Source organism: Engystomops pustulosus, chromosome 4 (genome assembly GCF_040894005.1).
Source record: "Engystomops pustulosus chromosome 4, aEngPut4.maternal, whole genome shotgun sequence".
Classification (NCBI taxonomy): Eukaryota; Metazoa; Chordata; class Amphibia; order Anura; family Leptodactylidae; genus Engystomops; species Engystomops pustulosus.
In genome coordinates, this window is record NC_092414.1 from 17,880,191 (window position 1) to 17,907,629 (window position 27,439).

The following is a 27,439-nucleotide window of genomic DNA, read 5'->3' on the forward strand; positions in this document are numbered from 1 at the left end:
GCTGCTATAGAACTACACATTGATTACTGTTCTTCTTGTGCTGCAGATGCAGCAGAACCGATGAAGCTCCCTGGAGATTGATTCCAGCCTACTCTTGTTGCAGACACAGTCCTGTACCTTTAAGGTAAAAGACAAAAGCTATAAGTACCAGAATGCACACACAGACACTGCCCCGGATGATGCAGCTGTTCGCTGGATCTTTTAGGAAGTGCATTGTTGCCTCACTAGTGCCTGACTGCAGAGTGGGGTAGCTGGACTCCCTGGTACCTGGATGGCTGTAGTCCAGCCCAGCACCAGGGTTATGTCACAGGTGTCTTGGTCCAGGAGAATAAGCTTCATCTAGGCCAGTCAGGGCAAGCTGGGAGATGCAAGAAGAAGGAGAGGCTGCAGTATTAGGAAAAGATCCACCTGGGACACTTCCGGTGTGTGTGTGTGTGGTAATGGATCCCAGGGCAGAAGGTGAAGGGGAGGCTCATGATGTTAGCGGCAGGCCAGGGATCACACGTGGAGACAGAAATCTTAAATAAAAACACAGTCCAACAAAGTAACAGATAACAGGCTGTGGACTCTGACTTCTGCAGGCACACACAATGGATTGGTTGGCTCTGGATCTGGAATATGATGATTCTGTGGAGAAGTAGGAATTTGATAATACCTCATCCTTGACCTGGGTGTCAGAGGTCTGGAAATAGAAGCCTGCCTCCCACTAATGGAATCCAAACGATTAAAGATGACATATGTTTCTCTTTATTCTTTGTACATATGTACAGTATGAAAACCCCTTTAACTTGATCCTGATGTACCTGCAGTTTCTTCTCCTCCCACGCTGATTGCAGGAGCAGGACTGGGTCACAGACCATAGATCTTGGGGAGAAGGTAGAAACGGTTTATTACCGCTTCTGCCTTCTCCTTTCTTCACTGCATAGCGCTAAAGTTGTGCTATGCAGTGAATGCAGGAGCTGGCACTGCCACTGGCTCTATAGAGTTAAGGAGACCCAGTACAGCTCTACCCCAGACATTTGGACCCCCCCCCACCACCACCTCAGGGAGTTATTTCCCCTATAACTCGGGCTCTTATAGATCCAGTGGAGAACTTATTAGGGAAAAAAAATCGAGAAATAAACTGTAAAAAATGTCCCCCAGGGGTCCCTTATGGCATCAAGGGGATATATAAAGTAAAAAAAACACACAAACAAAATATTAATAAATGTGAATATTTCCCAATCAAATAAAAAATTGACCCGCAACCCTGTAAAAAACATCCCCATAGGCTGCAGTGGCCCGATGACTATACCTATTATATATCAAAATGACCGTCACACACAAGGGAATTCATTTATATTGATAATTTGTACTTTATTTGAAATTTAGAAAAAAAAATGTGTATAATACATTACAAAAAAGTCTATTTTCCCCACTTTTTGTAACTTTAACACCCCCAACCCAAAAAAAATAGGAATGCCCCAAAAAACCCCTTTAACATTAACATTTAAAGGGGTTTTACCACGAAGGAAAGTTAGGCCCAATCCACGAGATAGGGCCTAACTTGCTGATCAGTGGGAGTCTCTGTGCTGAGACCCCTGCAGATCAGGAAAAAGGGTCCGACCGACCCCCTTGCCACTCACATGACTGTTCTGCTCCATTAATCTCTATGGAGCTGACGGAAATTACAGAGCGCTGTGCCCATCATTCTCGCAATCTGCGGGGGTCTCAGCACTGTGACCCCCACTGATCAGCAAGTTGTAAAATCGGAAAACATCGGAATATCTGACGTTTGTGGACCCTTAGTAAATGAGCCCCAATGATTGAATATAGGAGACAAGCCATTTGGGGCGTAATTAAAGCTGTAAAATGCAAGCCCGCAAAAAAAATGGCGCAAATGCGTTTTTTGACCAATTTCACAGCATTTTGATTTTTTTCCTACTTCTCGGCATGGAATATCAAATCCCGTCCCTATGAAGTACAATTTGTCATGCAGAAAATAAACCCTCACCCAGATCTCTACATAGAAAAATAAAAACTTATATATTTTTGAAGGAGGGGAGTGAAAAATGGAAATGCAAAAAGGGGCAAGGGGTTAAAGCCTTTTCAGTCCTCGTAATTAAAGGGTTAAAGCCACTGGTTTACTGTCACCTATCCCTGAGCTGTCATCATTCATAATGTTCTCCGGCCTCTTCTGGGTAATAGATTTCCAGGGGGCAACCTGCGAGAAGAGACACAAATGGACATTAATACACAATGGAGATCCCAACGTCCCCGGGTTATGTACAAGATCGGTTCTTTAGGTTTGTTCCTAAGTTGAATTTGCATGTAAGTCGAAACTGTATATTTTATAATTGTAAACCAAGACAAATTTTCTTTTGGTCTCTGTGACGATTGGATTTTAAAACTTTTGGGTTGTCATAAGAACCAGGATTAACAATAAATCTTCATTGCAGACACTTCTGATAACTGTTATAGCTGATTATTGTAGCCTAAGGCTAAAGTACAGTAAATTGGCAACATCCAGAGGTCCGTTTGTAACTAGGGGTCGTCTGTAAGTCGGGTGTTCTTAAGTAGGGGACCGCCTGTTTGTTACTAATATATTAGTATATTATCACCTCAGATTTAGAATTTAAAGGGGTTTTCCCACAAAGAAAAGTTAGGCCTTATCCATGGGATAGGGCCTAACCTGCTGATCAGTGGGAGTCTCATGCGCCGCCGTCTGCTCCATTAGTCTGATGGAGCGACAAGGGGTCCGACGGAGGTACGTGAGACTCCATCGGACCCCTCATTTTCGTGATCTGTAATGGGACCCTCACTAATCAAAAAGTTAGGCCCTATCCCGTGGATAGGGCCTAACTTTCCTTTGTGGGGAAATCCCTTTAATCCCTCATTTAGGTGTCTAATCCGCTGTGCTGGATGGTGGTAAGTACGTAGGGATCACTAAGGGGGGCAATATACATGGTAGGGATCACTAAGGGGGGCAATATACATGGTAGGGATCACTAAGGGGGGCAATATACATGGTAGGGATCACTAAGGGGGGCAATATACATTGTAAACCAGCCTTACAATAGTATATGGTGAGGACCAGGAGAGGTAACAGGATGATGAGGATCCCTCTAATGATGTTTCCAATGAGATGAATATTCCATTTGTTTCTGTCGTCACCTATAGACACGACACAGTAAGACAAATAGACAATCAGGTCATTGTATTTCTGTAATAACCCTAAATGAAACTGGGTTTCCAATATTCTTAATATAACCTATGGGGAATAGCTTTTGTATAAAAACAGAATCTCTCCTTAGCCTCCGATACATAAGTGAAAATTGGGATGCGGTTCTTGATAAAGTTTTTTTTAAAGAGGACCTGTCACCTCTAAAAACAGCACTAGGACCGCGGACCAAGCTGTAAGCAGAAGCGGATGTATTCATGAGGGGGCGGTCCAAGATGCTGCTTCCACACCGCCCTTCTACTCCATTGGCCAGCGGTGAGTGCCGAGCATCATGCGGCAGTCACCGCCCCTAATCCCGCCCCCTCATGAATACGCCCGACCACTTCAGTAAGCAGCTCCTAGTGCAGTTTTTAGAGGTGACAGGTCCTCTGAAAGCCAGAAGTAGAAGTAGTGCCCCCAAATCTGATTGTCTCCTGCCTTATACATATTTCTTCCCTATAAAACATCTAAAGAAATATCCTTACTTTCCAAAATCCTCAGAACTACGACTTTTTTCACATTTTTGGGGGTGAGCATTTTGCAGCAGTAAGGTCCTTCATCTTCCTTGGTCAACCTGCTCATGGTCATGGACATGTTCCCCTCTGTGATGTTACCTGTCAAGGAGATATTAATCGTGAATGTATAAGATGGGTTTAACTATAGGGTGTTTACAAACTTTGTTTAAATATTTGGCATCCATTGAAGCGTCCAGGCAGCTTTTATGACATCCTGGAGCTTTAACAGCCTGATAACCTCTGAACTGAAGACTGGTCTGTTCAGACCCCAAAGGACATTTGGTCTCCCTACCCCCCCTCTTCTGCATCAGGATTTGGAAACAAAGAACTGTTTAAATATTCCTGGACTCTCCCCCCTAATTAACACTTTGCCCAATTGTGAATGACCCTGTGGACTAATTAATGAATGGGAGGTTCTGAAATCTGAACCAAACTGAGAAGTTATAAAACAATATAAAATCCAAGAATTGGTGTTCACATTTTGGGGGCTGCTTGACAAGCTGAGTGTGTTCCTTATTTCTCCCACCTCCAGGGATCAGGATTTACTTTAAGTTTGTAAGTTTCTGTTATTTTTCTCCCTTTTTATTTTATAACTGTTTTGCCGTGTTGTGTGTCATTTTATTTTGTAATTCTTTTGTTTTTAATATCTTTTTATGCACTGATCAACTTTTTGTAATTAAAGCTTTTCACTTTAATTTTGGTCCCTGTATGCTCTGCGAACTCATAGCCTTGTGAAGTGTGGTGAACTGTGTGACTGCTGGAGTGCTGAGTGTGCATGTCTAGTGGTGTGACAAAGTGACTGCTTGAGAAGCAAGAGTTGATGTAGAGTGGGATACTTATTGGTCCCAGTATAAATGCAATAAGTGGTGGCAGCGGGTCTGGTCCTGGGGTGCTGGAGCTGTATGAGGTGTGATTTATGCTCAATTTGTGTCCTGAGTGAAAGGTGAGCGCAAGTTTAAGTAGGCTAAATTAACCCGTACAGTTGCACCCCACGTCACGTGACGAGGCGGCGGCGTCCTCGCCGTGACAAATTGGTTGGCAGCGGTGGGATAAATTCATTTTTGTCAGAGCATTAAGTGTTGGGATTAAGTAACTGACCCCTGCACTTAAGGACTAGTGGAATCCTTGCGAGGAGTACCCTAGTTTTACACGGACCAAATCAGTGCTGTTCTAAGACACACGTGCAAACAGTTTCCCTTCCCCGTTTTTCTTTTCTATCTTTTATTTGGCAAAGGTTGCACTCAGTGATGGCAACCATCTACAAGAGACAGAGCAAGGGGGCTCTAGTCCACCTCTGTGAGCAGAGAGGTATCGACCCGGCTGACAAGTCCAAAGACCTGCTGGTTTGTGCTTTGATGGAGCAAGATGCAGAGCAAGGATCTGGCACAGCTCAAGGGAGCCAAGATATGGACATTAATCCTGGAAGAGTTTCCCCTGAGGCTACCCACAGCAGGAGCCCTCAGGAAGGCAGCGCGGCCGCAGCGCGAGAGGAGAGAGCAGCGCGAGAGAAGGAGAGAGCGGCCGCAGAGCGCCAGGCTGATAGAGAATTCATGCTGGAAATGGCGCGTATTGAAAGGGGTATCAATTCTGTGCAACCCCAATCCCAAGATGTAGACCCCAAAAGACCTCGTCAAGAACGTTTTCCAGTACTGGACAAGGATGGGGACTTGGACATTTTTCTGCGATCTTTTGAGAAGACCTGCAGACAATACCATCTGCCCCGTGAGCAGTGGGCACAGTATTTAAGCCCAGGGTTAAGAGGCAAAGCCCTGGAAGTATTTGCTGACCTTCCTCTTGAGCTTGATGAGGACTATGATGCTATAAAAGCCGCTTTGATTAAAAAGTACAACCTAACTCCAGAGGTGTACCGCAAGAAATTCCGGAGCGTAAAGCGAGGACCAACTGACAGCTACGCTGATGCTGTAGGCAACTTACGGACTACCTTTCTACAGTGGACCCGAGGACTTTCTGTCAACAGCCGTGAGGACCTGGAGGATCTCATGATAAAAGATCAGTTTCTGCACATTTGCCCTGTGAATGTTCGACAGTTTGTTTGTGACAGGGAGCTTAAAACTGCGGATGAAGCTGCGCAGATTGCAGACTCCTATACTGCCAACCGGATGCCTGAAGCCAAGAGGGAAACATCCCCCCAAAGGTCCTCCAGCTGGAAGGAAAAACAAGCCAGGACAACATCACAGCCTTCTGTCAGGTTCGCTAGGGAGAATGCTGGGACTTCTGGTGGTGCCAGCAGCGTTCTCCGAACCCCGGCGCGTGTCCGCGCAAACTCCACCTCTCGTCCTGGGCAGCGGCTGCTAAGATCTCGCGCTGTCTAGGAGTGGCTGGGACTTTGAACCTCTGCTTGGTGCCTGTTGTTCTGCACCGTGAGGGGTTAATTCCCAGATGCTGTCCAGCTCCTATCAGGTTCTGGAGGTGGAGTTCTGGCTGCATAAATTGCAGCTTCACTAGTCACCTGTGCCAGTGTTTGAAATCTCTTTCTCCACTTGCTTGCTGCACTAGGTTGTATTGCTCTGTATCTGTATTGTTGTTACCTCGGCTAGTTTTTGACATTGACTATTTGCTTACTGACTTTGCTATTGACGTACCCTCCCGTTGTGACTCCGGCTAGTTTACGATTCTTTTGTGTTTTATGTTCGTCAGTCTGTTTGTATTTCCCTTCCCCCACTTAAACCAGAGTATTCCGAGTCTTCAAGTAGTCGCCCCACGGTTTAGCGTGGGGGGGCTATAGGAAGGGACAGAGGCTGGGGAAAGCTCAGGGCACACTATCCCCTGTCTTTTGTGTACCCAATCCTAACAGAAACACTGGCCACTCACAGGTCTGCATCCTGTATCCGACCTGCTACATTCTCTCCTTCCATGGAGCCTTTGTCAGCTGTGGTCGCTCAGGTCCAGACCCTAACTCAGCTTGTTCAGGATCTAGCTTCCCGTCTCCAAATTCAGGAATCTATGCAGGTTCCACGACAGACATCACCGCAGGATCCACTGCCACCCATGCCTGAACCTAAGGTTCCTCTCCCTGACGTGTTTTTTGGTGACCGTAAGAAATTTTTTTCATTTCGGGAGGGCTGTAAACTATACTTTTCTTTACGCCCTCGTTCATCGGGCACAGAGATTCAAAGGGTGGGCGTGGTAATTTCCCTGTTGCGTGGGGATCCGCAAAATTGGGCTTTTTCTCTCCCACCTGACTCTCCATCCCGTTCTTCTCTTGACGCTTTTTTTTCTGCTTTAGGCCAGATTTATGACGAACCTGACCGCCGAGCACTTGCAGTTTCCCACCTTAGATCTCTGTGTCAGGGAAAGCGGACAGCAGAAGATTATTGTGCCCAGTTCAGACAGTATGTGACTGACTCTCAATGGAATGACTGCGCCCTAAAAGACCAATTTATGTCCGGACTGTCAGACCGAGTACAGGACTTAGTCTTAGCTTATGCCGAGCCTCAGACATTAGATGATGCTATGACTCTGGTCATCCGAGTTGATCGTCGCCTAAGATCCGGGCGATCACCTCGGGTGTCCTCTGACTGTCAGCCAGCGGCCAATCTGTCTCCGGGTAGTCCAGAATTGGAATCCATGGAGCTGGATAGCATCTCTCCTGCACAGCGGAAGCAACATCGAATGAGACGTCATCTTTGTTTCTACTGTGGAAGTCCTGATCATCAGGTCAACACCTGTTCCAAGAGGCAGCAGCAGGAAAACTTCCGCTCCTAAGCAGTAGTCGGGGGGACTGCTTAGGAGCTCAGGTACTCCCAATTGTATCTAGAATGTATTTACCTTGTACAGTTAAGTTTCAGTCTGTTTCCTGCACTGGTCGCGCCTTTTTGGATTCAGGTGCTGCGTCTAATTTAATTGATTATAGTTTTGTCTCTCAGTTTCGCATGTCATTGATTCCATTGTCCACTCCTATCCAGATGTCGGGTGCGGATTTGACCCCTCTACAGGCAGGGTTGATTAAATTCCGAACCCCGCAGATAAAACTTATGGTAGGAGCTATGCATGAAGAATGGTGTTCTTTCCTAGTTATGGAAAACCTGTCTGAAAATGTCATTCTTGGTCTACCCTGGCTCCGGATCCATAATCCGGTAATTAATTGGGAAACTCTGGAGCTGGTTCATTGGGGTCCTCACTGTAAGGATCACCTGTCCAGAGTTTCATTATGTACAGTAGTGGCGGAAGATCAGAGTCTTCCAGGTTTTCTCTCTGATTACTCAGATGTGTTTTCAAAACCCTTATCCCAAGTACTTCCTCCTCACAGGGAGTTTGATTGTAAAATTGACCTTCTTCCTGAAGCTAGATTGCCAAAGGGTCGTATATATAACCTGTCGGTACCTGAACGGGAGGCACTGAAGAGTTATATTGATGAGAGTTTGGCAATCGGACATATCCGTCCCTCTGAGTCGCCCACTTTTTTGTTGAGAAAAAAGACGGTGGTTTACGGCCGTGTATTGATTATCTAGAATTAAACAAGATAACGGTAAAAAACTCAGGTCCTCTCCCCTTGATCCCGGATCTCTTAAATCAGGTTTCTGGGGCCCAAGTTTTCTCTAAATTAGATCTCAGAGGGGCTTATAACCTGATTCGGATCCGGGAAGGGGATGAGTGGAAAACCGCATTTAATACACCTTTGGGACACTTTGAATACCTGGTTATGCCCTTTGGTTTGAGTAATGCCCCAGCGGTTTTTCAAGGGTTTATGAACTCCATCTTTCATGATTACATCGGTGTGTTTATGGTGGTTTATCTAGACGATATTTTGATTTTCTCTCCTGATATGGTTTCTCACCAGCAACACCTCCGCCAAGTACTTACCAGGTTGCGCAAAAACCACCTCTTCGCTAAGCTGGAAAAGTGTGTTTTTTGCGTCCAGAAGGTTTCCTTCTTAGGTTATGTTGTGACTCCCTCTGATGTACAGATGGATCCGAGTAAGGTTCAGGCGCTCACGGACTGGGTTCGGCCTACCAATCTTAAGGCCCTACAACGTTTTTTTAGGTTTCGCTAACTATTATCGGAACTTTATAAAGAACTTTTCCGTGATCGCCAAACCCCTCACAGATCTAACCCGTAAGGGTGCTGATCCGAACAATTGGTCCCCTGCCGCTTGCTCAGCGTTTGAAACTTTAAAAGCGGCATTCTCGTCAGCCCCAGTCTTGGTTCAACCTGACCTCTCTCTACCGTTTGTTGTGGAGGTTGATGCCTCCGAGGTTGGAGTAGGTGCAGTGTTGTCTCAGGGGTCCTCCACTCTCACCAGACTTAGGCCCTGTGCATATTTCTCTAGAAAGTTTTCCTCTTGTGACAGGAATTATGATATTGGTAATCGAGAGCTCCTTGCCATTAAGTGGGCATTTGAAGTCTGGCGACACTTTTTGGAGGGAGCTCTTCATCCGATCACTGTGCTCACGGATCATAAGAACTTAGTATATTTGGATACTGCTAAACGTTTGAACTCACGTCAGGCTAGGTGGGCCTTGTTTTTCTCTCGCTTCAATTTTGTGGTCACCTACCGACCTGGGTCAAAAAACGTGAAGGCTGATGCCTTGTCCCGTAGCTTCGGGACTCCTGAGCTTCCAGAGGCTACTGACAGTAATATTTTGTCTCCAGGGGTTGTGCTGGCAGCTGTCTCCTCCCACCTCTCCTCTCAAATTTTAGCAGGACAAAGATCTGCACCTAAAGACCTTCCGGAAGGCAAATTATTTGTTCCTCTTTCTTGTCGTTTGAGAGTGTTGGAGGAGACGCATTGCTCGGTGTTGGCAGGTCATCCGGGAATGCGGAGTACCTTGGATCTCTTGAAGAGAAGTTACTGGTGGCCTCACATGACTAAGGATGTGCACGCATTTGTCCAAGCCTGTCAGGTCTGTGCGCGAGGAAAGACTCCCAGGAGACGTCCTGAGGGGCCTCTTCTTCCGCTTCCAGTTCCCACCAGGCCATGGTCTAAAGTGTCTATGGACTTTGTCACTGATCTGCCAGCATCTCAAGGCTATACAGTGATTTGGGTAGTAGTGGACCGTTTCTCTAAAATGGGACACTTTGTTCCATTAAAAAAGTTACCTTCAGCTGCAGAATTAGCTGAATTGTTTATACAGAATATTGTACGCCTCCATGGTATACCAGATGATATTGTGTCAGATAGGGGCGTACAATTTGTTTCCAAATTTTGGCGAGCATTTTGTTCTAGACTGGAAGTTAATTTATCGTTCTCGTCGGCGTTTCACCCTGAGTCTAATGGTCAGTCCGAGAGAATGAATCAGGAGATGATTCAATATCTGCGACTCTTTGTCTCGGACAGTCAGGACCAGTGGGTGAAATTCCTTCCGTTGGCAGAATTTGCTATTAATAACCACAGTAGTTCGTCCACACAGGTATCTCCGTTTTTCTGCAATTATGGTTTTCATCCACGTTTCTCTTTTTCATCTGTGCCTGTCTCTAATATTCCTCGAGCGGAAGCTATTACATCCAAGTTGCGCTCACTCTGGTCACAGGTTCGGGGGAATATTCAGAGGGCACAAAATTCTATGGTCCAACAAACTGAAAGAAGGCGCACTAACTCCGATACGTTTGTGGTGGGGGATAAAGTGTGGTTATCCACGAAAAAACCTTAAATTGAAGGTCCCCTCTTTGAAGTTTGCGCCCAGGTTTGTGGGTCCGTTTGTTGTTACGCATATTGTTAACCCGGTTTCCTTCAAGATTACACTTCCAGCAGGGTGGCGGGTCCATAACACCTTCCATAAGAGTCTTCTGAAGCGCTATGTTAAGCCTGTTTTGCCTCTTTCTGACCCTCCTTCTCCATCTATTGTGGAGGGGAATCTGGAATTTGAGGTAGAAAAAATTGTGAATTCCAGATGGGTAGGTAACTCCCTGCAGTACCTGGTCCATTGGAAAGGTTTTGGTCCTGAGGATAGGTCTTGGGTTCCGGCTAGAGATGTTCATGCTCCACGGTTACTCAGGTTGTTTCATCAGACCTACCCTCAGAAGCCATCTTTAAGAGCTAGGGGTCCGAAGGCCCCCCGTCAGGGGGGGGGGGTACTGTCAGGTTCGCTAGGGAGAATGCTGGGACTTCTGGTGGTGCCAGCAGCGTTCTCCGAACCCCGGCGCGTGTCCGCGCAAACTCCACCTCTCGTCCTGGGCAGCGGCTGCTAAGATCTCGCGCTGTCTAGGAGTGGCTGGGACTTTGAACCTCTGCTTGGTGCCTGTTGTTCTGCACCGTGAGGGGTTAATTCCCAGATGCTGTCCAGCTCCTATCAGGTTCTGGAGGTGGAGTTCTGGCTGCATAAATTGCAGCTTCACTAGTCACCTGTGCCAGTGTTTGAAATCTCTTTCTCCACTTGCTTGCTGCACTAGGTTGTATTGCTCTGTATCTGTATTGTTGTTACCTCGGCTAGTTTTTGACATTGACTATTTGCTTACTGACTTTGCTATTGACGTACCCTCCCGTTGTGACTCCGGCTAGTTTACGATTCTTTTGTGTTTTATGTTCGTCAGTCTGTTTGTATTTCCCTTCCCCCACTTAAACCAGAGTATTCCGAGTCTTCAAGTAGTCGCCCCACGGTTTAGCGTGGGGGGGCTATAGGAAGGGACAGAGGCTGGGAAAAGCTCAGGGCACACTATCCCCTGTCTTTTGTGTACCCAATCCTAACACCTTCTGTCTCCAAAGTGGGTGAGAACATTACACTGAGGGAGTCTATAAATCAGGGGGATATGCGCAAATGTTTTATTTGTAACAAAGTGGGTCATCTGAGGTCTGCGTGCCCAGAGAGAGGGGCAACTGTCTACTCTACAGTACCAGTAGTTATGCTGCTTTCTGGTGATATGGAGAAATTACAGCATCACATGCAGACTGTGATAGTGGGTGATAGAGTCACCCAGGGATTAAGAGACTCAGGGGCAAGTTATTCTCTTGTTCGCCCTGAGGTTATAAACCCTGAGGACATCATTCCAGAAAAGACTTTGCCTGTGAAGGGGATAACTGGGTGCCATCCAGGAGTGCCCGACGCCAAGGTTTTTATGGACTGGGGTGCTGGTAGAGGTATCAGACAAGTGGGAGTGTCACAAGAATTGCCTGTGGATGTATTGTTGGGAAATGATTTGGGAAAAATGACAACTGTGTATGTGCCTGATGTACAACAATCATATGAGAAAATGGGCAGAAGCCCAAGGGGACTGGTCTGGGAAGGAGGACAGGATAGCAAGAGCAAGGCTATGCCTGCTCCAGAACCAGAGGTGTCCCAGTATGAGGAAGCTATGGGGGAGGGGGTGGTGAATGGGCCCCCAGAGATAACCCTGCAGTCAGCAGATATGGTGCAGGGTGTGAGAGGCTGCCAAGATGGAGTCTCTGAATCGGCACCTCAAAGCTCTAAGGTCCTGAGTGTGGATCTGGTGGAGGCCATTACTCAAGGAGAGGTCCTAGAGCAGACAAGAGGTGTCAAGATGAGTAAGGCTCAGAGCATGAGCCACAAAGATGCCTCTACTCAGACTGGGGAGATGCAGTGTGTCTATAAGCTAAAGACAGCGTGTACACTAGAACCAGTGCTGAGAGAGGAGACTGGGATCCACAGTGAGGTCGGGTTCCCAGTGATGAGTGTTGCCAGTGCAGTTTTGGGGAGCGATCAGAAAGGGGAGCAGGGGCATAGGGACTCTCAGGAGAGCGTTCAGTCAGTGGTCCAACCTAAGCCCTGTAGTATAAATGATAAAGAGAGGGACTCTAATAGCTGTACAGTGGGAAAACCAAAACACAATGTAACTGGGTACAGTAGTCCTACACTTAACTCCATTGGCATTTCATCCAGCAGGGAGAGGGTTAACCATTTCACACTTGGGAGAGGGGACACAGAACTTAGTGTTTCTGCAGCACAAAGCCATAAAGTCAGCAGGGGGTCCCAGCACAGCAGTGTACAAGTGACCAGGGGGGATATTACTTGGCCTTATACACAGGACAAAGGACCAGATGGTTGATGTGCCCAGGTAATCACATCTTATGGCAATGATTTTTATGGTACTGAACTTCTGCTATGTATTATTGGTAATTGGCTTGGGAAAATTTAAAATGGCGTGGGTCATTTCAAATTTGCCCAATCTTGAAAGGGGGAGGTGTCAAGGAGATATTAATCGTGAATGTATAAGATGGGTTTAACTATAGGGTAATTACAAACTTTGTTTAAATATTTGGCATCTATTGAAGTGTCCAGGCAGCTTTTATGACATCCTGGAGCTTTAACAGCCTGATAACCTCTGAACTGAAGACTGGTCTGTTCAGACCCCAAAGGACAATTGGTCTCCCTACCCCCCCCCCCCCCTCTTCTGCATCAGGATTTGGAAACAAAGAACTGTTTAAATATTCCTGGACTCTCCCCCCTCATTAACACTTTGCCCAATCCTGAATGACCCTCTGGACTAATTAATGAATGGGAGGTTCTGAAATCTGAACCAAACTGAGAAGTTATAAAACAATATAAAATCCAAGAATTGGTGTTCACATTTTGGGGGCTGCTTGACAAGCTGAGTGTGTTCCTTATTTCTCCCACCTCCAGGGATCAGGATTTACTTTAAGTTTCTGTTATTTTTCTCCCTTTTTATTTTATAACTGTTTTGCCGTGTTGTGTGTCATTTTATTTTGTAATTCTTTTGTTTTTAATATCTTTTTATGCACTGATCAACTTTTTGTAATTAAAGCTTTTCACTTTAATTTTGGTCCCTGTATGCTCTGCGAACTCATAGCCTTGTGAAGTGTGGTGAACTGTGTGACTGCTGGAGTGCTGAGTGTGCATGTCTAGTGGTGTGACAAAGTGACTGCTTGAGAAGCAAGAGTTGATGTAGAGTGGGATACTTATTGGTCCCAGTATAAATGCAATAAGTGGTGGCAGCGGGTCTGGTCCTGGGGTGCTGGAGCTGTATGAGGTGTGATTTATGCTCAATTTGTGTCCTGAGTGAAAGGTGAGCGCAAGTTTGAGTAGGCTAAATTAACCCGTACAGTTGCACCCCACGTCACGTGACGAGGCGGCGGCGTCCTCGCTGTGACATTACCCAAAAACCAGTATCTATCAGATGTCCTGCTGGTGACGCTGCCGTTAGTCCGCAGGAGGGCATTCCGACATGAACAGTCGCCTCGGCCCCAGAACAAGCTGTAGGACTCATTACTGAGAGACATTATGCAGGGCAGTGTCAGGGTGTCAGGTGCTGCTGGTCCAACTGCATAGGAAAAAGAGAGATACAGATTTAGAAAACAAGTCAAAGGCCAAATAAATCCAAATGTTTTTCAGCAGCCGAGTTATGTACGATGATGCCCCACAGCAGCTAAGATGTATATTATGATGCTCTGCAGAAGATGATGTGTGTATGATGATGCTCCGCAGCAGCTAAGGTGTTTATGATGATGCTCTGTAGCAGCTAAGGTGTGTAGGATGATGCTGTGCAGCAGTTGAGGTGTTTATGAGGATGCTTTGGAGTAGCTGAGGTGTGTATGAGGATGTGCTGCGGCAGCTGAGGTGTGTATTATGATGCTCCGCAGCAGCTAAGGTGTGTATGATGATGCTCTGTAGCAGCTGAGGTGTGTAGGATGATGCTGTGCAGCAGTTGAGGTGTGTATGAGGATGCTTTGAAGTAGCTGAGGTGTGTATGAGGATGCTTTGGAGGAGCTGAGGTGTGTATGAGGATGTGCTGCAACAGCTGAGGTGTGTATGAGGATGCTCTGTAGCAGCTGAGGCGTGTAGGATGATTCTGTGCAGCAGCTGAGGTGTGTAGGACGATGCTTTGCAGCAGTTAAGGTGTGTATGAGGATGCTTTGGAGGAGCTGAGGTGTGTATGAGGATGTGCTGCAGCAGCTCAGGTGTGTATGATGATGCTTTGCATTAGTTTAGGTGTGTATGAGAATGATGTACAGCAGTTGAGGTGTGTATGAGGATGCTTTGCAGCAGCTGAGGTGTGTATGAGGATGTGCTGCGGCAGCTGAGGTGTGTATGAGGATGCTCTGTAGCAGCTGAGGCGTGCAGGATGATTCTGTGCAGCAGCTGAGGTGTGTAGGACGATGCTTTGCAGCAGTTAAGGTGTGTATGAGGATGCTTTGGAGGAGCTGAGGTGTGTATGAGGATGTGCTGCAGCAGCTCAGGTGTGTATGATGATGCTTTGCATTAGTTTAGGTGTGTATGAGAATGATGTACAGCAGTTGAGGTGTGTATGAGGATGCTTTGCAGCAGCTGAGGTGTGTATGAGGATGTGCTGCGGCAGCTGAGGTGTGTATGAGGATGCTCTGTAGCAGCTGAGGCGTGCAGGATGATTCTGTGCAGCAGCTGAGGTGTGTAGGACGATGCTTTGCAGCAGTTAAGGTGTGTATGAGGATGCTTTGGAGGAGCTGAGGTGTGTATGAGGATGTGCTGCAGCAGCTCAGGTGTGTATGAGAATGCTCTGCAGCAGCTGAGGTGTATATGATGATGCTTTGCATTAGTTTAGGTGTGTATGATAATGATGTGCAGCAGCTGATGTGTGTTTAATGATGCTCTGCAGCAGCTGAGGTGTGTATGAGGTTGTGCTGCAGTAGCTAAGGTGTGTATGATGATGCTCTGTAGCAGCTGAGGCCTGTAGGATGATTCTGTGCCTCAGTTGAGGTGTATGAGGATGCTTTGGAGGAGCTGAGGTGTGTATGAGGATGTGCTGCATTAGCTGAGGTGTGTATGAGAATGCTCTGCAGCAGCTGAGGTATGTATGAGAATGCTGTGCAGCAGCTGAGGTGTGTATGAGAATGCTATACAGCAGCTGAGGTGTGTATGATGATGTTCTGCAGCAGCTGAGGTGTGTATTATGAGGTTCTTGTATGTCAGTCCCTGAATCCCTTAATATACAAGTAACTCAATCGTTCAACTTACTTTCCACTGTCTTCAAATAGATCTCCCTTTTCGAGACATTAGTTGCCCCCGGGATAAACAGAGCGCAGCAGTAGTTTCCGTCATCTTCTCCGGTCGCCCCGCTGATGGTCAGGGATGCGTTACCTTCTGTCTGGTTTCCCAGTAACTTGTACCTATGAGATTTCCTCTTGGTTACTGTGCTGCCATCTGTCTGTAGGATGGGATTACTGCATTCTGACTTAGGGCAACTGGTACTTCTCCAGCAAATGTCTCTCTTCTCACCAGGAGAATAATTGCAGGGTAATGTCACCGTGTCAGTCGCTGATCCAGTCACATTTCCGTCAGGTGCTGATGCTGTCATAGCTGCACAAAAAAAATCCAAAATTCTAAAATTAGATATTAGAAGACAATAGAGGTCATTTAATAAGGGCCAGAATCGCGCAATTCCGTCGGGTATCCCGACGATTTCTGATTTGTGCCGAATTCCGCCGAGATTTTGGCGCACGCAATCGGATTTCGGCCCAATCACGCTGGGTTGCTTGCGACGGAAATCAGGGGCGTGGCCACCGAAGAACCCGACAGATTCGAAAAAACCACAGAATTTTTTTTGCTTGACACGCACTTACCTGCACCAAGTAATAGAAGGTGAACTCCGGTGAACTCCAGCGGACCTTGGCGCAGCAGCGACACCTGGTGGATATCGGGCGCACGGACCTTAGTGAATCCCGGCAGAACCCGAATCAGCGTCGGAGAACCCGCCACTGGATCGCGAATGGAATGGGTAAGTAAATCTGCTCCATTAGGTCATGATAATGCCAAAGGGTCCATGGTGAGGACTCCCTGCCCAAAAAAACATCAGTCTTAGGCAACATGCACATAATTGTGACCGATTCTCATCCACTCAGAGAATCAGCCCCTGTGTGCTCCAATGTTTTCATCTATTCATTCTATTTAAAGGGATTGTACCATCAGCCCCAGTGATCTCCAACTATTAGCGCCAAGTTTCAAAGCCTGTTGACCCACTTGTTAACGCACTTTTCCACAGAAAGATATGTGTAGTGGCTGTTGTGCTACTCACCTCAGGCGGCGTGTTCTTCTGTAGAACAGGGGGCGGCATCTTGGTGGCTGGCACTTTCCCCCTGGACCGGTTTCATCACATTTTTGCCATAATTTGCGTACCACATTTCCCTTCAGTACCTCAAATCATTTCTGGTACTTCTGCCCAGGAGGATATAGCAACTGTATCTATTCAGAAATACATATGCTATATCGTCCAGGGTTAAGGACCTGTAATGATGTCATGATCACATGACCCGTAGGATACTGCATTGTACAAGTGGCAGCCAATATGAAAAAAATAATAAAGCTGCTAACTGTGAGGAGAAAGATGAATATTAAGGGGGCTGACTACGAGGAGCAAGGGGTCAGATATGATGGGAGGGGTTGGCTGAGAAGATTGAGTAGATAGGGAGTCAAATACAGTATGAAGGGAGAAGCTAAAGGTGGGAAGAGGGAGGTAGATATGAAGGGGACTGACTGAGAGGAGAGGGGGCAAATGTGAAGAGAGAAGGGCTGTCTGGGATGAGGGGGAGGGGCAAAGATGAAGGGGGTTTGGACTAAGGTGCGGAGCTCCAATATGAAGGGATGGTCTGACTGTGAGGAGAGGGGGGCAAATATGAAGTAGATGAGGAGAGTGGAGAAGATGCACATAGATGTAAATTTACCATAAAAATAACAAAGTGCATTTTTTTTTTGGGTCATGGACCTCACATTACCGAAAAATTCAGCTTGTGTATGGAACCTGAATGATTTTTAAAGTCCACTCACCTGTAATGAAGAGGCTGAGAACCAGGACCACAGTATGAAAAGTCATCTTCTATCTTGGTCCAGTGCAAAATACAAAATGCAAGTAGAGGATGAAATGTAAAGATTTAATAGAAAGGAAATAGAAATGGGAAGTGGATTGTGAAATCTTCTCTAGAATCTTACGTTTCCTGCTTACATATTTTATATATAGATCTAGGACAGGAAATTAGATAAAAAGCCTGGATTGCAGACTGATACATTGGGGCAGATTTATCAAGTGTCTGAAAGTCAGAATATTCCTAGTTGCCCATGGCAACCAATCACAGCTATAGCAGGATAGTCCCAGATTTGGGGGACTGCCCTGTTGTCATGGTCATTACATGGTAGATGGGATACCAGGAAGGTGGAGGGGGTCAGTTATTACAGTGATGGCACCAGCTGCCTCTGAAAATAATCAAGTACTGTATATACTTGAGTATAAGCCGACCCGAGTATAAGCCGAGACCCCTAATTTTACCACCAAAAACTGGCTGAGTATAAGCCAAGGGTGGGAAATGCATTGATCAAAGACCCCCCAGTATATTGCCAGAAAGTCCCCAGTAGTATATAACCAGCCTGCCCCCAGTAGTATACAGCCAGCTCAGCCTGCCCCAGTAGTATACAGCCAGCCCAGCCTGCCCCCAGTAGTATGAAAAATAGAAAAGGACACGGGCGGCGCCCCTAGTGCAATAAGAAACTTGAGATTAAGGTGAAGTATTAGAGGGTATCTGCTCACCTGGTGACACCTTGTGTCTTAAGCGTCTAGAGTAGATACTTTTTGTTCTCCAGTGGTTGTGGGTGGGGTGTGCTGCGTCTTCCCGGAGTCCGGTACAGAGGTAGTGCCGGATAGGGAATCACAGGGATGTACAGGTTTGAAAAACCCGGGTTGGTAAGACGCGCTGCCCCAATTGAGTAAAATCCGACAAGGTAGTATAGTTCAAGGTTCAAGGTATTATTTATTTGTAGGATAAAAGGACTACGCGTTTCGGGGGTGGTCCACCCCCTTCCTCAGGTCCGTGACATAATACTCATATTATGTTTTATGAATTTTTTATGATGGCACACGTGCAATATGGACCCTCCTCCACCATACAACCACGTACTACTTATACTTTATATTCTCTTACATATGTCTTCAAAAATGAACATTATCCTTCATATGTATATATACTCGAAATTATTTTTACCATGTTATCTTGCTTAGCATTTGTCACAGACCTGAGGAAGGGGGTGGACCACCCCCGAAACGCGTAGTCCTTTTATCCTACAAATAAATAATACCTTGAACCTTGAACTATACTACCTTGTCGGATTTTACTCAATTGGGGCAGCGCGTCTTACCAACCCGGGTTTTTCAAACCTGTACATCCCTGTGATGCCCCCAGTAGTATACAGCCAGCCCAGCCTGCCCCCAGTAGTATACAGCCAGCCCAGCCTGACCTCAGTAGTATACAGCCAGCCCAGCCTGCCCCCCAGTAGTATACAGCCAGCTCAGTCTGCCCCCTGTACTATACAGCCAGCACAGCCTGCCCCCAGTAGTATACAGCCAGCCCAGCCTGCCCCCCAGTAGTATACAGCAAGACAAGTCTGCCCCCTGTAGTATACAACCAGCCCAGCTGGCCCCCTGTAGTATACAGCCAGCCCAGCCTGCCCCCAGTAGTATACAGCCAGCCCAGCCTGTCCCCAGTAGTATACAGCCAGCCCCAACTAGTATACAGCCAGCCCAGCCTGCCCCCTGTAGTATATAGCCAGGCCAGCCTGTCCCCAGTAGTATACAGCCAGCCCAGCCTGCCCTCAGTAGTATACAGCCAGCCCAGCCTGTCCCCAGTAGTTTACAGCCAGCCCCAACTAGTATACAGCCAGCCCAGCCTGCCCCCTGTAGTATATAGCCAGCTCAGCCTGCCCCAGTAGTATACATCCAGCCCAGCCTGCCCCCAGTAGTACACAGCCAGCCCAGCCTGCCCCCAGTAGTATACAGCCAGCCCAGCCTGCCCCCAGTAGTATACAGCCAGCCCAGCCTGACCTCAGTAGTATACAGCCAGCCCAGCCTGCCCCCCAGTAGTATACAGCCAGCTCAGTCTGCCCCCTGTACTATACAGCCATCACAGCCTGCCCCCAGTAGTATACAGCCAGCCCAGCCTGCCCCCCAGTAGTATACAGCCAGACAAGTCTGCCCCCTGTAGTATACAACCTGCCCAGCTGGCCCCCTGTAGTATACAGCCAGCCCAGCCTGCCCCAGTAGTATACAGCCAGCCCAGCCTGTCCCCAGTAGTATACAGCCAGCCCCAACTAGTATACAGCCAGCCCAGCCTGCCCCCTGTAGTATATAGCCAGGCCAGCCTGTCCCCAGTAGTATACAGCCAGCCCCCACTAATATACAGCCAGCCCAGTCTGCCCCCAGTAGTATACAGCCAGCCCAGCCTGTCCCCAGTAGTATACAGCCAGCCCCAACTAGTATACAGCCAGCCCAGCCTGCCCCCTGTAGTATATAGCCAGGCCAGCCTGTCCCCAGTAGTATACAGCCAGCCCCCACTAATATACAGCCAGCCCAGTCTGCCCCCAGTAGTACACAGCCAGCCCAGCCTGCCCCCAGTAGTACACAGCCAGCCCAGCCTGCCCCCAGTAGTATACAGCCAGCCCAGCCTGCCCCCAGTAGTATACAGCCAGCCCAGCCTGACCTCAGTAGTATACAGCCAGCCCAGCCTGCCCCCCAGTAGTATACAGCCAGCTCAGTCTGCCCCCAGTAGTATACAGCCAGCCCAGCCTGACCTCAGTAGTATACAGCCAGCCCAGCCTGCCCCCCAGTAGTATACAGCCAGCTCAGTCTGCCCCCTGTACTATACAGCCAGCACAGCCTGCCCCCAGTAGTATACAGCCAGCCCAGCCTGCCCCCCCGTAGTATACAGCCAGACAAGTCTGCCCCCTGTAGTATACAACCTGCCCAGCTGGCCCCCTGTAGTATACAGCCAGCCCAGCCTGCCCCAGTAGTATACAGCCAGCCCAGCCTGTCCCCAGTAGTATACAGCCAGCCCCAACTAGTATACAGCCAGCCCAGCCTGCCCCCTGTAGTATATAGCCAGGCCAGCCTGTCCCCAGTAGTATACAGCCAGCCCCCACTAATATACAGCCAGCCCAGTCTGCCCCCAGTATTATACAGCCAGCCCAGCCTGTCCCCAGTAGTATACAGCCAGCCCCAACTAGTATACAGCCAGCCCAGCCTGCCCCCTGTAGTATATAGCCAGGCCAGCCTGTCCTCAGTAGTATACAGCCAGCCCCCACTAATATACAGCCAGCCCAGCCTGCCCCCAGTAGTATACAGCCAGCCCAGCCTGCCCCCTGTAGTATACAGCCAGCCCCCACTAGTATACAGCCAGCCCAGCCTGCCCCCAGTAGTATACAGCCAGCCCAGCCTGCCCCGTGTAGTATACAGCCTGCCCCCACTAGTATACAGCGAGCCCAGCCTGCCCCGTGTAGTATACAGCCTGCCCCCACTAGTATACAGCCAGCCCAGCCTGCCCGTGTAGTATACAGCCTGCCCCCACTAGTATACAGCCAGCCCAGCCTGCCCCATGTAGTAAACAGCCAGCCCCCACTAGTATACAGTCAGCCCAGCCTGAACCCTGTAGTATATAGTCAGCCCAGCCTGTCCCCAAGTAGTATACAGCCAGCCCAGCCTGCCCGTGTAGTATACAGCCTGCCCCCACTAGTATACACCCAGCCCAGCCTGCCCCGTGTAGTATACAGCCTGCACCCACTAGTATACAGCCAGCCCAGCACTAAAAAAAACTTATATACTCACCCTCCGGTGGCCCCGATGCGCAGCGCTGCTCCCCCGATGTCCGCGCTGCTCCCCCGATGTCAACGCGGGTCCTCTTCTGTCTTCTATCTTCTTCTGTCTTCCGCAGGGAGCTGTAAAGCTCTTTCCGGCAGCGCTGTGCATCGGGGCCACCGGAGGGTGAGTATATAAGTTGTTTTTTTTTAAGTGTATAAGCCGAGTTGAGGATTTTCAGCACATTTTTGTGCTGAAAAACTTGGCTTATACACGAGTATATACGGTATATGTCTGTCTTTATCTGATGAAGATGACTTTTCAACTGCGGAAAGTCTACCAGGAGGAAGACCAGAATTGACCGGGCTAGCAAAGAGAGAGGAAGAAGCAGTTGCAACAAATATTGCATCTATATATCTACGGTACATGTGGTATATTCACTGCTGGTGTATATTTATGTGTGGTATATTCACTGCTGGTATATATATATATATATATATATATATATATATATATATATATAAAATATTTAAATCATATACACAAGATAACAAACAAAGATAGCAAGAGCACAAGATAGCAGAGATCAGACTGAATAACCAGCGCCCTCTGAAGGAACTGGGCAGAATATAAAGAGAGAAATGGACACTGCCTCCAGCCCTGACTGGTTCAGCCGTCCATATAGGTGGAGTCCGAGTATTTAATGTATTCCCAGTGCAGAAATAATCGATTTATTTCCAATTTTTATAAAAGAAGAGGGTTCTTTATTTACATAATGTCACTGGTGTCCCTGCAATCCACATCTCGGATCGCAGGCACACCGGTTCCCCTCTCCATGGCGGCACGATCCCCGGCCCTCACTTACCTCTCCATGCTCCTGCTACCTCCTCGTCCGGTTGGCACGCGTGTCCCTGCTCCCAGCGCGTGCTGTGACTCGGATCTCTGACCTTTGCATCACTGCCTGCCTGTGCCTGATACTGTGCCCGACTGCGCATTGTATTTGGTGGCACAACATCGCAGCAAAACCATCCTGCTTTGCAGCGGGCTCTGGTGAAGACCGGCTGCCACTTAGATTCTGGTCCCAGGAGTCGGCTTGTGTCATCTCCCGCGGTGCTCCGTGGTTTTCACTGACCGCCAAGCCCTGACACATAAAAGTACATGATTGTACATTAAAGTTAAAAAACGTCTGGGTTGACAGAGTCGTATAATGCAACCCTCAAAGTTACAATAAAACGTTCAAGACACGCGTTTCGGCTGTGAACAGTGGCCATCATCAGTCCATGGAGATTGTCCAACAAAACCTAAATATTTCCGACCATTAGCACTTTTAAATTCCAACTTGAAGTTCCATCTCTCTAGGATACACTATAAAACTCCCCAAAAAACAAAGATGAATAAACAACAAACTAAACTACATAGGATTTGAAAGTCATTGCTGTACTATTCACGGAATGGTGGGGTCGGGAAATACCTAATATATGGGAATATCACCGAGCTGACACCTTGGACTCCCTATGGGAATGTTGGAATGAGGTAACTGAACATAGGTGGGTACAAATTGACTCAAACTGCCCCTAAACAGAAGCAGTCTACATTAGGAAGTTGCACTACAGTATCTCCTTTCCAACACTGAGTGAGATTTCGAGAGATTTGGTGATGGTGGAAAAATGAAATACAAGTAAAGAGGACGAGAAGAGATCTGACTGAGCATCTCTTGACGTAAAGGGGCTGAACTGTCGGCTTAGTGGTCAGTGGTTCCTTTGTTATTTCCTGACTTCTCGACTTCAATGTCACCGGTCACACAAGATGTCTGCTCTGAACACCCCCAGAATATTTCTTATCCTCTACTTCTCAGGTGAGTGGAAGCCATTACTCGATTTGAGAAGCCGGATCCCCTGTATTCTACATGGATGAAGGGTGGACGATACTGTAAATAGATAAATGTTTCCACTTCCCTCTTGCAGCTCTGGTGACATCAGGAGAAGTGACAGGACCGGTGAATGGAGCAGTGACCTTACCCTGTGTCTACAGGATTGTTAAGTATCGACACTCTATGTGCTGGGGGCGAGGAGGATGTCCATCCTTGGCTTGTACTGATGAGATCCTCAGGACTGATGGCTACAGAGTGACCTGGAGGAAATCTGACAGATACCAGTTACTGGGGGACATTACACAGGGGGATGTGTCCCTGACCATCACCGGGGCCACCAAAGACGATGCAGGAACCTACTGCTGCCGGGTGGCGGTCCCTGGACTATTCAATGACCTGACAGAAGAGATAAAAGTGACGATAGAAGGAGGTGAGACCTTACGCTTGTGGTGTATGATGTATATCACATCATCACGGAGCTGTCTTAGGGCTTTTTTCTGTGTAAGAAATCTTACTTCCTAGTAGCCATATTTATTATTCCATGCCTGTCCGTTCCATTCCCTGTCCTGACCCATTCCGTGTACTGGGAAGCGGGAAAATTATTTCCAAAAGCCGTATTCTTGTGGGCTTTGTTTGTACAGCTATTACTGTGCGTCCCCATATTACATCTCTTTAGTCTATGGCAGTGGTGGCGAACCTATGGCACTGGTGCCAGAGATGGCGCTCGGAGGCATCTCTGTGGGCACACGGGCTGTCTCCCAGGCACAGAGTTTGCCAGACATGGCATCTTCCTGCAGTCTCAGGCAGTCCAAGTAGTGCCCTGCTATTTTAAAAGTGTGCTGTTTGGTCCTGCCTGAAAGGTGAAAAGGTGTGGACAGGGTTGGATTGGAGCTCCAAAATTCTGGAAGCAATAAGTTTGTTACTGCCTAAATTGCTGTGTTGGCACTTTGGGAAAAGCTGATGGTTTTTAGGTCTCATTTTGGGCACTCGATCTCTAAAAGGTTTGCCATCACTGGTCTATGGGTTGGTATTATCAGCAAGATACAACATTTTTACAGGTTTTTTTGTTTTAAAATTAAAACCTTTTGTAAGAAAAGAGTTTCATAGTTTCACCCTATTCTGACACCAATAACTTATTTATGCTTTAGTGTTTGGACCCGTGTTAGGTTCCATTCTATTGCGGGACAAGCTGATGTGTTCATTTCTACCGTTTTGGTGATGGTATGACATTTGGATCCCTTTTTATAAAATTTTGTGTTGCAAAATGGCAAAACAGTGGCGTTTCGGACATTTGGTCGCTATTTTCCATCTGAGAATAACCGTTTTTATACGTTGATAGATTGTACTGAGACGCAGTAAAACCTAACATGTTTATTTTATTTGTTAATTTTATATCAGTTCTAGGGAAAGGGGGTGTTTTGAATTCAGTTTTTTGTTTTTATTTGTTTTAATTTATTTTTACTACTATAACCCTTGGGGGTCTGATTGTTCCTACTGTATACTGCAATTTATGGATAATTTGCTATAGATCTATAACATAACTGAATGACAGGTCCTGGAGACTCCCATTCTGCAATGGGAACAGATAATCATTCCCTGATGATGTCACGGGGAGCGACAATGCCATCTAAGATGGTGGCCCCCATGTGCCAGTGGCAGGTGAATTGTTAACACCCATGATTGGTCACCTCTCACCACGTATGAAGAGGGCACAGTCCATAAGCCCTCTTTATTAATCCTTTATGGCGTTATGGCAAATTTGTACATCATAATGCATTAAGTGGTTAATATACACTGCTGGAATATATTTATATGTGCTTAATATTCATTGCTTGTATATTTTTATGTGTGGTATATTCCCTGCTGGTATATATTTATATGTGCATAATATTCATTGCTGGTATGTATTTATGTGTGGTATATTCACTGAGCCATTAGTAAAACTATGTCAAAACGCGTAGACTTTGCCTAGATTTTTACTCACATGTATATTCCTGCTATTTGTTGCCTGCAAGGATTTTAAGGATGAAATAAAGAGTACATTTTTATGTGAAGAACTCTGGCAGCGGGATCTAATTTCTCTTAGATCAAGAAATCAAGAATATTCACTGCTGGTATATATTTATGTGTGGTATGGTCGCTGCTAGTATATTTTTACGTGTGCATAATATTCTTTATAAATCCTTTATGGCGTTATGGCAAATTTGTACATCATAATTCATATTAAGTGGTTAATATACACCGCTGGTATATATTTATATGTGGTATAGTCACTGCTGGTATATATTTATGTGTGTTATATTCTTTGCTGGTATATATTTATGGGAGCATAATATTCACAGGTGGCATATATTTATGTGTGCATAATATTCACTGCTGATATACACTCACCGGCCACTTTATTAGGTACACCTGTCCAACTGCTCGTTAACACTTAATTTGTAATCAGCCAATCACATGGCGGCAACTCAGTGCATTTAGGCATGTAGACATGGTCAAGACAATCTCCTGCAGTTCAAACTGAGCATCAGTACGGGGAAGAAAGGTGATTTGAGTGCCTTTGAACGTGGCATGGTTGTTGGTGCCAGAAGGGCTGCTCTGAGTATTTCAGAAACTGCTGATCTACTGGGATTTTCACGCACAACCATCTCTAGGGTTTACAAAGAATGGTCCGAAAAAGAAAAAACATCCAGTGAGCGGCAGTTCTGTGGGCGGAAATGCCTTGTTGATGCCAGAGGTCAGAGGAGAATGGGCAGACTGGTTCAAGCTGATAGAAAGGCAACAGTGACTCAAATCGCCACCCGTTACAACCAAGGTAGGCAGAAGAGCATCTCTGAACGCACAGTACGTCGAACTTTGAGGCAGATGGGCTACAGCAGCAGAAGACCACATCGGGTGCCACTCCTTTCAGCTAAGAACAGGAAACTGAGGCTACAATTTGCACAAGCTCATCGAAATTGGACAGTAGAAGATTGGAAAAACGTTGCCTGGTCTGATGAGTCTCGATTTCTGCTGCGACATTCGGATGGTAGGGTCAGAATTTGGCGTCAACAACATGAAAGCATGGATCCATCCTGCCTTGTATCACCGGTTCAGGCTGGTGGTGGTGGTGTAATGGTGTGGGGAATATTTTCTTGGCACTCTTTGGGCCCCTTGGTACCAATTGAGCATCGTTGCAACGCCACAGCCTACCTGAGTATTGTTGCTGACCATGTCCATCCCTTTATGACCACAATGTACCCAACATCTGATGGCTACTTTCAGCAGGATAATGCGCCATGTCATAAAGCTGGAATCATCTCAGACTGGTTTCTTGAACATGACTATGAGGTCACTGGACTCAAATGGCCTCCACAGTCACCAGATCTCAATCCAATAGAGCATCTTTGGGATGTGGTAGAACGGGAGATTCGCATCATGGATGTGCAGCCGACAAATCTGCGACAACTGTGTGATGCCATCATGTCAATATGGACCAAAATCTCTGAGGAGCTTCCAGCACCTTGTTGTATCTATGCCACGAAGAATTGAGGCAGTTCTGAAGGCAAAAGGGGGTCCAACCCGTTACTAGCATGGTGTACCTAATAAAGTGGCCGGTGAGTGTATATTTATGTGTGGTATAGTCACTACTGGTATATATTTATACGTAGTATAGTCTCTGCTGGTATATATTCTCTATGTTGACTTCTATGAATGTATTTGTGATATAATTTCATTTTTTAAAGTTTTCATTTTTTTGGGTTTCAGACCCTGGGGTAAAAGCACCTACTACGAACGCAGAGCATTTGGTTGGAACGACTGATTACAGAATCTTAATGGAGCATTCAAGAACAACAGAAGTATCTAATATCTTCTATCTATCACTATGATACTATAAATTCTATATAATAACATATACACTATAGATGTGTTGTTTTTTTTCTGGTCATTTTCCTGTTTTCTAATACTTTATCTTCTATATATAGATAGTAACAGTTTCTTTGGATTATGAAAGTAAGACTAATATTTCCACTGCAAACATAATTCGAGGGATTCTTATCCTTGTTCTACCTCTTTTATTCATGCTCATATATAAAGGTAAGTCTCATTTCCTGTGCACATGGGACTTCTGTAACTAGAAGATTTTATCTGTATGAAAATGTTTTTCTTCCCTCAGGTTGTTCCTTGTAGTCACATTGAGAAGAAGCGGCTGGGAATACACAGTGGATTGGAAGGTGATCCGTTTCTCAAATTTCTTCTTCAGTCATAGCAGTAAACTCTTCACTTTATGACATATGACTGCTGTGGTGTTATTTTAGTTTTTTTTTCTCTTATTATTACTGTTTGTCTTGTTGACATTTTGGGGCTCATTTACTAAGGGTCGCATGCTGCATCTTTGTTGGGCTGTGCACTATTTTC

At 46.6% G+C, this 27,439-nt stretch overlaps 2 protein-coding genes and 1 long non-coding RNA gene across 3 annotated transcripts; 2 read left to right on the forward strand and 1 right to left on the reverse strand.

Annotated features, from left to right (window-relative positions):
- Positions 1–27,406, forward strand: LOC140128879 (uncharacterized). The gene is made up of 4 exons (XR_011855168.1): positions 1–124; positions 26,789–26,880; positions 27,007–27,118; positions 27,198–27,406. It is a non-coding gene; the product is annotated as an uncharacterized lncRNA (long non-coding RNA).
- Positions 1,361–17,452, reverse strand: LOC140128877 (uncharacterized). The gene is made up of 6 exons (XM_072150577.1): positions 17,385–17,452; positions 15,579–15,920; positions 13,744–13,908; positions 3,685–3,813; positions 3,055–3,153; positions 1,361–2,203 (listed from the first exon to the last, which is right to left on the reverse strand). Exons 1-6 carry the CDS (start codon positions 17,428–17,430, stop codon positions 2,151–2,153), a joined length of 834 nt encoding a protein of 277 aa, XP_072006678.1. The 5' UTR covers positions 17,431–17,452; the 3' UTR covers positions 1,361–2,150.
- LOC140125835 (uncharacterized) lies at positions 4,769–13,737 on the forward strand. The gene is made up of 4 exons (XM_072144710.1): positions 4,769–5,084; positions 5,232–5,966; positions 11,404–12,099; positions 13,717–13,737. The coding sequence occupies exons 1-4, from the start codon at positions 4,962–4,964 to the stop codon at positions 13,735–13,737; spliced, it is 1,575 nt and encodes a 524-aa protein (XP_072000811.1). The 5' UTR covers positions 4,769–4,961.
- Positions 27,407–27,439: the final 33 nt, after the last annotated feature.